At 37.9% G+C, this 12,127-nt stretch overlaps 2 protein-coding genes across 2 annotated transcripts; one reads left to right on the top strand and one right to left on the bottom strand.

The window, feature by feature from the left end:
- Positions 1-99: 99 nt before the first annotated feature.
- On the bottom strand, positions 100-4,844 carry LOC114352375 (protein mothers against dpp-like). The gene is made up of 2 exons (XM_028303965.1): positions 4,368-4,844; positions 100-294 (listed from the first exon to the last, which is right to left on the bottom strand). The coding sequence occupies exons 1-2, from the start codon at positions 4,473-4,475 to the stop codon at positions 127-129; spliced, it is 276 nt and encodes a 91-aa protein (XP_028159766.1). The 5' UTR covers positions 4,476-4,844; the 3' UTR covers positions 100-126.
- A 311-nt stretch (positions 4,845-5,155) lies between these two features.
- Positions 5,156-11,668, top strand: Stip1 (Stress-induced phosphoprotein 1). Its single transcript, XM_028303962.1, has 7 exons — positions 5,156-5,397; positions 5,475-5,924; positions 6,189-6,654; positions 6,825-7,025; positions 7,654-7,850; positions 9,231-9,356; positions 9,872-11,668. Exons 1-7 carry the CDS (start codon positions 5,389-5,391, stop codon positions 10,049-10,051), a joined length of 1,629 nt encoding a protein of 542 aa, XP_028159763.1. The 5' UTR covers positions 5,156-5,388; the 3' UTR covers positions 10,052-11,668.
- The last annotated feature ends 459 nt before the right edge of the window (positions 11,669-12,127 follow it).

Here is a 12,127-nt window from a genome sequence, read left to right as displayed (position 1 = left end):
TGTTTTTGGTGGGATAGGCTTTTAAAAAGCACTTTTACACGTCCCAATATTAAGCCTACCACTGCTTCAGGACAATAAATGGGCCAGTGCTGAGAAGAAGCAGCGCAAGAAACTCAGTCACTCATCTCATACCTGCAATCGACCATCCAGGGACCGCGGTATGGTGACGCACTTCGAGGGCGTCCCAGGACAAGACAGGGCCCGCTCTAGCTCCTCAATGGCTCCTTTCCGCTTCTTTAGTTTCTTAACCAAACTATCCACTGCCTTTTCAGCCCATTTTTCTTCTTCATCACCCTGGAATAATAAAAATTAATTTCATAGTATAAGTTGCATTTAATTTCTTTAGTCAGTATTTCTAGAAATGTAAGGTATAGAGGGGCATTAACAAAAATACCTATCTTATATGAATTACCTACATGAAATGTTATAAAAAAAGTTGTTATGAGTATTACATTTTTTATAACAAATAAGGAATAACTCAAGAAATTCACATAAACAACATTAAATGAATCATTCTTTATTCACAGAACCCATGACTGTTACTGATGAGTCATATATCAATAATAGACAAGCTATTTCTTTCTGAGCAGTCCCAAACATAACTGACACTTAAACTTTTTATCTAATAACATGGAATTCATACAGTTAAAAGTGTTCTGGGAATTCAAAATGTTCCAGACATAAATTTAATACACCACTAAATTTTTATCACCGAAAATTTTTTAACAGGTTATGTAGAAACGTGGGAAAAATTTAAAGCAAAAGAAAAAGAAATGTTTTTCATAAAGTTATTTTTTTTATTACATTTTCTTTAGTCCGTATTTTACGCGTCACAGCTGAGTCACTCCGCTGCTCGCTAGAGTAGTCGTACGCGTTCGCACGTTGCATCGATCTGTCTGTCTCGCTCACGCCTCGACAACGCTTCCAGTGTTATTAATTATTACACATTTAGCTAACTTAGACCATTTGGAATTCTAATAAGTGTTACATTATCGTACGTAAATAATGCTAGCGACACGTGTGTCAATAAATTACCAATTTTAGTAGGATATTTTGAGTCACTTTATTTTACTCTTTTTTTTGCACAAATGGGATCAGTATCAGTAACTCATTACCCAGAATTTTTTTTTTCGGTGATTAAAATTTAGTGGTGTATAAGTGTTTGTTTTTGTAGTTATTGACTGGATAAAAGCAATAGTGTTAACAAGATCTGCCATAGGATTGTGATGGCATTTAATTCTAAATTCTTGAGATATTAGAGTGATGGTATGAGGTTAAGATTATTCAAAGGATAGCCTGTGATATCTGGCAGTTCAGTGGGTCTAGACAAAGTGCGCATTATAATCGCAAACCAGTCGAAAAGTGGTTGAAAGGCCTTTTTTGTATGGAGTTTTGACGGATTAGATTTTTCAATTCAATTAATAAAAAAGTGCAACTTGTCTAGGGAGCTGATACCACAATTTTAATTGTTTGTAAGCAAGAAGGTAACAGAGTAGGTATAATCAAAGTTAAGAATCTGTTCTGGGATGAACTTACAATCAACTTTATTGATGTAAATGCAGTGTAACATTTTAATATTGAAATCCTAACCCCTAAACTAGTGTAAACTGTATTTCAGGAGCCAATAAATATAATACTTTTACAGTAACATCCATAAGATTGTGTAGTAAGAGGCATTTATTTATTTATTATCACTATAAAATTTATTTTGATGCCCATTATGATCTAAATGAGATCTATGAAGAGTTTATGTTGACACAATGTCAGACATCATGAGTTGCCAAAATTGTATGCAAGACTAGCTTTTGCCCGCGGCTTCACCCGCATGAAATTTAGTGTCAGAGATCGGCATAAATTATAACCTATATGTTAATCTAGGTTATAAACAATAATACTGTTCAGTTTCTACAAAATCTGTTCAGTAGTTTTTGCATAAAAGAGTAAGAAACATCCAGACATCCAAACTTTCGCATTTATGTATAATGTAGGAAAATGCTCATCAAAGAAAATGGACTGAAATTCAGTTCATCTACAGATTAATACAGTGTTAGGACACATAGGATTACACACAAACCCCCTTATTAATAAAAGTATATCAGTTATATCCAGTGCAGTGGTATAGTTTGTTATTACACAAAAAAAAAATTTCTTTACTGCTCTTCCACAAGTTATGTTACATTCATATTAAAATTACTAAGATTGAAATCTCAGGGTAATAGAGGTTTTTTGTATTTTCATTTTTAAATAGCTATTTAGAAAATAATCATCAAGTATGAATGTAGTCTGTATCTATGTATTTATTAAAGCTTATTTGTAGTTATAACTAAAGAATGGCATTCATTAACATTAAGAACTTAAAAAGTACTTTGCTAATAGTGGCAATTTGTTAATTAATTTGTGATTAATGAAGGAAAACTTTGTAAGTAATTGACCAAACATTTCCTCGAAATGCATGTAATTAACATATTGATATTGTTGGATTAATATGAATGTAATAAACCAAAATAATTTACTATAGTAGGGAATTTAGTGCAAGAACCCCTCCACTTTGGTATAGAAGGCTCATTTTTGCACCAGTTGTTCTTTGGGTGCTCCTGAGTAGATTTCCGTCGGTAGACATCGGGAGCCCCCCCTGTGGTAGCAGGGGGAGGGGGGGCAAGTTTCCTTCTGCCGCGCTTCACTTTAAGGCCCATATCTCCAAAACTATATTTATTAGGGTATTAGGGCAAGTGTGGTGTCATTTTCAAATAANTTATGGCTATGAGGTACCTAAGCTTTTAGATAAAGGTACTATCAGTTCTGACCCTTGTCTCGCTAGACTGTCGGCTCTCTCATTGCATTCGATCCGTGTATGTCCACTGTCCAGGTATCCCACATTAGGGGCACTTTGTCTTGCCTTCAGAGTTTTTTCATCTTTAAGATTGCATCTAGAATACCTAATTCTAGACTCAACCTTTACTGAAGCGATGGCTTTGTTTGAGTACTGCCTGGCTGTGGCTAAGGATGTAAATATTGCATTTCTTACACCCCTGTTTTTAGTACACACATAATTATAGCGTAGAATTCAGCTTGAAATACTGTGTTTATTACTACATGCTTGACTATGAACGAGTGCTGTAAGTGCCCACCAACCTAGGCAGTTCTGTATCAGTATATCAAGGGCAGTAATTATGTCCTTATGATTTTTTCTAATTATTTAAAATTTAGTTGGTTCTAGGGGTTCGCGTATAGGGTCAGTTGCAAGCAACCGATTCAGTCTACCCTTTACCCGACTGGTTGAGGGTGGACCAGAATCGATAGCAACATGGAGCCTACATGGACCAATTGCCCGTAGCTGCCGAAGCTTTCCTGGAAAGAAGTAGTGCAGAAGCTTGTGCTGTCTGAAAAAAAAACTATAATGGTCACAGCCGTAGCCTTTGTGTTAAAAATAATCTCCCGTACTATGATAATATCAATCCTTACTTTCCTCACACTTACCTTTCCGTTATCACTGGTACAATAGTATGTAGAAATAAAAATGTTAATTAAAATAATAATAATAATATTCATAAGACGTGTAGACAAATTCAAGTTATTTATTTAGTGCTTTCTTCTTATGATATTTTCATTAATACAATGTAATTAAACTATTTTCAACCTTATGTCTTACACATAGAGTTCAAAATTAATTGAAGAAAAAATACAAATCATGGTAGCATGATGTGCCAGGAACTCTAAATAAATTCTAAAATAATAATCTTTACTTGCTTATGAACCAAATAGTATGAATTCATGGATAAAATAAATATTTTTTTCCAACGCGCATTAAAATTCGCCCGCTGTGTCCTGAAGAAAAAATTTTTTTCACCTACTTTTTTCGAAAAAAGTACCATACAATGGTATATATTTATAATACTGATAAATGTAGCTTTCAGTACATTTTTTTTTTATTAGATTATCTCCAGTGGTTTAAAAGTAAACGACGATTATTTAAATAAATACTTTTTGGTTTTTGTGAATTTTACTCCATATTTCTATTTTTTTGTATGAAAAGGCAAAAAGTTTGTTGTAGAAATGAATTCGCCATCCTTTAATTATCCGAAAATGACACCACACTTGCCTTAATACCCATAGTTTTGGAGATATGGGCTTTAAAGTGAAGCGCGGCAGAAGGAAACTTGCCCCCCCTCCCCCTGCTACCACAGGGGGGGCTCCCGATGTCTACCGACGGAAATCTACTCAGGAGCACCCAAAGAACAACTGGTGCAAAAATGAGCCTTCTATATCAAAGTGGAGGGGTCTCCATACAAATCATTGCACTAAATTCCCTACTACTAGGAGACAACACATGCAAATAACTTTGACTGTGATAGTAGATAGTGAAATACCTGTTTCCAGCCCAAGAGTTTCTTCACAGCCGGGCTTGTAAATGAGAAAAGGCTGTTCAAGCTGGACATAGGGCCGCTGCTGGAGGACTCTCCATCATCGGTGTCCATGGTTACAAATGTTTTCTCCACTCAGTGAATCACCGAACCGCGGGAACGCGAACCCCGCCAATAATTACACCACGGAAACGCTCAATCGCCCATCGATTAAAAGTAGCACTTGGTATTCCCCACACCGTCCACGATCCAATTACGACTGCAAAATAGCGACTGGCGTGACACAACAAGCGTCCATCCGTTCAACGTACGGCAACAGTAGTGGTATTTTTAATTAACACTGCTGCTTAGTAAAGTTCCACAGTTTTAAATTAATTAGCAACTAATATCACTAAATTAAGCATTGCTTTACGCACAAAAACTGTTGAAAATGAAATAAAACACTTGTCAAACGACAGCAGACAGGAGACATTTTTGATTTTTTTATGCGTCACAGTCACATTACAGATAATATACAGCAATTACTAAGTACCGTTATTTTAAAACGTTAATGTTATTTTTGAAAACTTTCGAAAGCTTTTCTAATAGCTTATTAAAATGATAAATGTATTTCATAGATCAATAATCCAATAATCTTTATTGCCATGATTTGAATATAGTGCAGTATAAACATCGATGTTGAGTAAAATCTGTTTGCAATGGTTTTTTTGTAGGTGTTTTATGAAATGACGAAAATCAACCTTAAAATGTATACTCCGTTTTATGCATGACACATTCTAATCTTCATTTGTCTGTTCAAAAATGTTCTACGATTTTGTAAGCAAAGGAACGTTGCTATAGTATCACGGTTTGGTTTTGGCGAGAATTTTCTCGAATTTGAAGTGTCATTTCGCGAATTTCTGCGGCTTGTGTTCGATGAGCAAAGAAAGTGAACTTCAGTGAACTTGACTGTCTATTGCAAAGTGAATTCCTTTTGTGAGTCCTCTGTAATCTAAGCTGCTATTAATTCAATTACTTTGTGTAAATCATGGATCAGGTAAGAGGTTATACGGTCGTGAATCGCAATGAATTTTGGTGTGAATTATGTTATTTAGAATTGGGATACGTTTTTAGGTCAATCTATTGAAGGAGAAGGGCAATGCGGCGCTCTCAGCGGGCAAGTACATGGAGGCGATCCAGACCTACACTGAGGCCATCGCTCTGGACCCGAAAAACCACGTTTTGTACAGTAATCGCTCGGCTGCCTATGCGAAGGCTGAGAACTACGCTGCGGCGCTCGAGGACGCAGACAAAACAATTTCGATCAACCCGAATTGGAGCAAAGGTTATTCTAGAAAAGGCAGTGCCCTAGCTTACTTAGGAAGATATGAAGAGGCTATTGCAGCATACGAGAAAGGTCTGGAGCTGGATCCCAACAACCAGCAGTTAGCCTCTGGCCTGGCTGAAGTGAGGCAGCAAGCTAATGAATTTGGAATCAACAAGGAAGAGCTGTTTGCCAAGTTACATGCAGACCCACAGACCAGAGAATGGCTCAAAGATCCTGAATATATCAAAATTGTAGAGGTAAGTTTTAGTTTTTTTTATTTGCATTGTACAGGGTTAATTCATGCAAAGTTATTCAATTTGAAACTTATTCACCGGCAACCTTTGATTTCCTTGAGCCAAAAGTTAATTAAATTGAAAACATACTAGAACTGAATTCAAGACAGTTTCAACTACTAAAAATATGTGAATTTGAATAAAATATTATTATAATTAGTTTACATAACATTTTTAATTCTCACTGCAGCACAAAGTTGTTAATGCTGTTATGATTGTATTTTACAGAAAGTTGCTCAAAACCCATTTGGTATACAAAAAATAGATCCCCAAATGAAGGACAAACGTGTCCTCAAAACCATCAGTGTGATGTTAGGCATTAACTTTGACTATTCCGATGTGAATATGGATGTCGATCCTCCGGCGCCCGAGAGGAAACCCACACAACCAAAGAAGGAAGAGCCTCCTAAACCCAAACAAGAAGATTTACCAGAGAACCGTAGACTAGCTTTAACAGAAAAGGACCAAGGCAACGAGTGTTACAAAAAGAAGGATTTCGAAAACGCCCTCAAACATTATCAGAAGGCAATCGAACATGATCCCACAGATATAACGTTCTACACAAATATGGCTGCCGTGTACTTTGAACAGAAAGAGTACGAGAAATGCATCAAGGAATGTGAGAAAGCTATTGATATTGGCAGAGAAAATAGAGCTGACTTCAAATTAATAGCTAAAGCTTTTACTAGGATTGGTAAGTATTAGTATTATTAAACTAAACATCAGTTCCATCCAATGTTGTATGTTATGAAGCTGTAATACAAATACAAACATTGCATTTTGCTTTTGAGGTCAAGAAATGTTTGAATAATACTATTATGTACTTTTCCCAACACATTTATTCAAAGTTCTTTGAAAATTCAGGTAATGCATACAAAAAGATGGAACAGTGGAAATTGGCAAAGACATACTTTGAAAAGTCAATGTCTGAGCACCGCACACCAGAAATCAAAACTATTCTCAGTGAAGTTGAGAAGAAAATAGCTGAAGAACAGAAGAAAGCATACGTAGATCCTGTCAAAGCTGAGCAGGAGAAGGAACTAGGAAATGAATACTTTAAAAAGGGTATGTGTAGATTCTATTGTTTTGCAACTGGTGCGAAGGTATCACTGAATATTTGGTTTATTCCTCTTTTTTGACTGTTTGTGCGTCTCCTACTTGTCATTGATCTCTAACCTTTAGTTATTTCTTTTAATGAGCTAAACTGCATATAAGTTCTTGTTTACACATGTTAATTTTTCACACTAGCTAAATCGCTTGTGTCTGCTAAATATCTTATTAAGAGCATCTTATACTGAATGAAACAATGCCACCTTACAGTCAGAACTGAGAAAATACACTTGTTCTATTCTGACTAGAAAGATTTGAAGCTCACCAAAGTTTTTAGGTGTTTTTATTCTGAGACTGCTATAATGAGGGCTATCGTTTTTATACTTAACAGTTGGCACCCCTGGCAATTGACAGGACATTACTCTACAGTGGCGCCATCTGGATGAGTGCAAATGCGATAGTCTTCCTACCACTTTAGCGCTCACCAGTTGGTGCCACTGTCTTCGCAACTAGCAAGTGACAGGACCTTACTCTACAGTGGCGCTAACTGGTGAGCGCTAAAACGATAGCCCTCATTGAGTTTTGTCTGGCACAATTATCTATTATGCTGTTTTCTCGAACAACAAACTGTTTCCCATTACAGGAGACTACAGCAACGCAGTGAAACACTACACAGAAGCTATCATGCGTAACCCGGACGATCCCAAGCTGTATTCCAACCGGGCTGCGTGCTACACCAAACTCGCTGCCTTTGACCTCGGCCTGAAGGACTGCGACCAGTGCTGCAAGCTTGACCCTAAGTTCATCAAGGGATGGATAAGGAAGGGGAAAATTTTACAGGTAGGGATTCAAAAACTTTTTTTTTCATAGTACTTCATTGGTCTCTGTGTAAGCTTAGGCGCAGATCGTCGACTTTTAGTTGATTAGATTCTAATTTGTATGTAGAATCGGCCGATACCAAATCGGTGCAATGTGTGCACTTTCATACATCTCCATAATTACTGATCAACAGCCCTACCCAACTATCGGCCAACTAAAAATCGGTGGTCTGCGCCTAGGCTAATAAGATGGGTTAATCCACTTGCATATCTCCATTGCTCTACTCGCCCTATCAATTTAGGAAACTTTTCCACAAATTGCTATTGGGAAATGTAGAAACTCTAGTATCGCACGATAAAAACGCGTCATCTCGACCGGGCTAGGATGTGCGCCATGATATACTCTTAGGGCCCGTTTATATGGGATGCTGAGAAGCCGCGCGGCGGCCGGGCGATAGCTTTATTTGGTACGCCAAAAGGCCACCACGCTATAGAAAATTTGGGCAAGAGCTAGGTAGGAGGCGACCGCGCGGCCGCCGCACGGTGTGGTTCTCCAAAAGAATTTTAATCTTTTGACTTAGGTAACATAGTTTAAATTTTCTATGAACGAAAACTAGTAACTAGTCTAACATGCGGCCGTGTGAAAGTTTTTGCGTCGTCTAACTGCAGCCTTATCGTCGTAAAAATGTATGGGAAAAATCGATAAAATGGCGTGATAACCGCTTATCGCTGCGCGCATCCTAGGCCTACAGGTATCGTTGCGCGCATCCTAGGCCTATACAGGGTGTTAGGTGAATGGGTATATGAGCCGACACTAGCCCATGTTAACATGGGCATATAAATGGTATGGTGAAGTCAGAAAATTGATATCTTCATTTTAATTATTTTTATTTTCCTACAAATCGGATTTTATAAAATTGATTTTGTATGAAAATTTAAAAAAATTCAAGTGATGATATCAAATGTCTGACTTCACCATACCATTTANAAATGGTATGGTGAAGTCAGAAAATTGATATCTTCATTTTAATTATTTTTATTTTCCTACAAATCGGATTTTATAAAATTGATTTTGTATGAAAATTTAAAAAAATTCAAGTGATGATATCAAATGTCTGACTTCACCATACCATTTATATGCCCATGTTAACATGGACTAGTGTCGGCTCATATACCCATTTACCTAACACCTGTATATAGGTCTAAGGCGGGTTTTAGAATCGCGCTGACCGCTCGCTGATCGTCGGCGCTGACAGATCAATATGTATGTAATTGAAGGGAACGTTCCTAAGTGACGCTGATCGCTCGGCGCCGACGCTTCATACATTTCGGCTGTCAGCGCTGACAGTCAGCGTGCGTCAGTTTGACTCTAAAACCAGTCTAATAGCTGTGATGGTTACAGGGCATGCAGCAGCACTCGAAGGCTCTGACGGCCTACCAGAAGGCTCTGGAACTAGACCCCAGCAACGGCGAGGCTCTAGAGGGATACCGCGCCTGCTCCACGCAGCTCAACTCCAACCCTGAGGAGGTAAGCTTTTTATAAGGGACACCTACCTGGTATAGGATACCATGATCGGGGATTTCCAGCCCTGAGGAGGTAGGCACTGCTTCTATTATAGGGCAGCAAGATTACCTGGCATAGGACCATAATTACCTTGCTAAAAGGCGGTTCCCTCAAAATGAAAGATTTGTGGAATATCCAGAATGTGGACAGCTTGGATGCGTTATTTTTAGAAATGGGAACTTTTGGTGCCCCTACTCTAAAAAAAGCACACATCCTTGTAAACATGCGACATTGTTTGCAGAGGTTCTGTACAGACGACGCGACGGCACACACTGTGGTGTCTAATGTGGTTGTAAAAGATGCTATTTTGGAACAAAAATGTATAGTCGGTTGTGCTGTCGACTGTACAATAAATTAGGCTTTGGATAAAACGTCTGCCCTTTTTTATTTAGAGAAAATGTCCTTTGGGGGTTTTTATCTCCTTTTAACCAAACACCAGTAACAGGAGAAAACGCTCATGTATTCGATACATTCCGCAGGTCCGCAAGCGAGCCATGGCCGACCCTGAGGTGCAGCAGATTCTCCGCGACCCCGCCATGCGCTGCATCCTGGAACAGATGCAGCAGGACCCGCACGCACTGCAGGACCACCTCAAAAACCCTACCATCGCAGCCAAGATTCAGAAGCTTCTGGAGTCCGGCCTCATCGCCATACATTAGTTATGGACGTTTCCCCAACCGAGTGGGAGCGTAGCCTTAAACCACTAATGATTGTTCCACTTCTCCCCGTTGATTGCACGTTAGGTTTCGTAACGGGGATTCGTAGAACTTGCGTTGCGTAAATCCCCTTTAATTTAAATTAATACAAAAACAGGTTAAGATTCTTTTTTGCAGCACAAAGTACGTATTTGTCTGCAATCAGACTTGATGTTAGTTATCAATTTTCTCACTAAAAGTTCACAAATGCAGACAAGAAAAATCAATGCATTGCAGATTTGTGCAACAAAAAGTCCCCATTAGGAATCTAAAGGTCAGTCAATGGAGAAAAGAGAATAGCCCGTCTAATGCAAGCTTTATTGACTTATGCGCGATTCAATACCATATGAACCTGGAGTTCTAAACAGCATCGTTAAACCAAGATACAGGTGTCCCCATCACGAATAACGTCTTGAATAATGTTAAATTAGGTTCAATAAGCAATCTTACAGCTTGATGAGATCTGTCAATATAACTACACTTTACCACGTCATCAATAATATTCTAAGCATGTTTCCATAAATAATATGTATCAACTGTTACGCGATTTTGAACTCTACGAATCGGCGCTGAAAAAGTTCCTCACGTTTGGCTACACAATATCACCGATGCTTGAGCGTTTTGTACTTCATATCATAAGAACAGCGACCAAGCCTGACAATATGTGCTTTAATGTAAAAACCTCAAATATGTATCTCAAAAGCGTCACATTAGGTTTTGTACCGAATCACGCCTACTGTAATACATTTTTATAATATTAGGAATACTATAATATGTATAGCGCCGTGTCCACACTTGCGCATGCATTTGAAGTATTGTTAAATGAAACATTAAGATCCGCTTCAATACTCCTTTAGTTTGACTTGCCTAAGCTCTATGCTCAAGTTCTGCTGATAAGCTCATGTTTTTCGTTGTCGCTTTTTATGTAGATAAGCCGGCGAATAAACATTATGCACATGTGTGGACATAGCTTTAGTGTTCTACAGCTTCTTTCGATTTTATTTCGGGTTTGCTTATTCAATTTTACTAAGCTTTTGAACCATTCCAAAATGCTCCATTTTACTAGCCTTAATGGGTATCATCCGTCACAGAGTTGCGATTTACTCGAATTTCGTTGTATCGTTTAATCACTATGTAAGTAACATTTATTATGTACTTAAGTCGTAATTCGTGATTATTTGAATTGTGTTCAGTCATGCCCTTGATCAAGGGCCCGAATTTAATATATTCTTTAACCATAAGCGAGTACCAATGCTTACATTCTCTCATTAATTATATACCGTAACTCTGCAAGTCAGATTACCAACGTTTTGTTTCCTAAATAGAAGAGAAGAGAATATCAGCTGAAAGTCTTTGAATTATGTAGTAAACCTTTTTGTAGAGCTTATTTTCTCTCTTGTTGTGTCGCTTGTCGCATCTGTGTGGCGGTCGCCCTTACCCAAGTAAAGTTGACCAAATATCTATGTACTTTCGGTTGAAAGTTTTTTTAGTATAATAATTTGAAGAATATGCAGATGTACTGCCATGGAATTTTACATTACGATTTTTGTAATTTATTCAATAAAGAAATACATGTAGGCAGTTATGTTTTTTATTACAACGAAACCCTAAATACACACCATACAGTTCTTTACAAAATAAACATACACATGGACTGCATTCATTGCGAGATTTGCGAGCATTTCAGAAAAGTGCACTTACAGTTCGCGCAGCGAAAGTTGAGGCAAACACATGCATGACACGCTGGATGTGTGTGTAATAATAACAATACAAAATAATGCACTTAGATGAAATCGAATCCATCAAAACCATACAACAAAAAAGGGCTTTTCGTACACATATCGATAGGTTTGCGATTTTAATTTGCACTTTGTCTAGAGTTGTATACTGTTCTAGACCCACTGGTGTTGATCGCCTCAACTCTCGCTGCACGATCTACAACACATCAGTATGAGCACTTTTCTGTTTTGTGGTTCTGGTGGTAACATGTTTGCCTCAACAATCACCTTCAGTCTGCGACTCTGCGTGAACTTTATACAG

The sequence above is a fragment of the Ostrinia furnacalis genome, unplaced genomic scaffold, assembly GCF_004193835.3.
Source record: "Ostrinia furnacalis isolate ACB-3 unplaced genomic scaffold, ASM419383v2 OfSCF1345, whole genome shotgun sequence".
Classification (NCBI taxonomy): Eukaryota; Metazoa; Arthropoda; class Insecta; order Lepidoptera; family Crambidae; genus Ostrinia; species Ostrinia furnacalis.
This window is presented reverse-complemented; position numbering and strand designations above follow the sequence as displayed.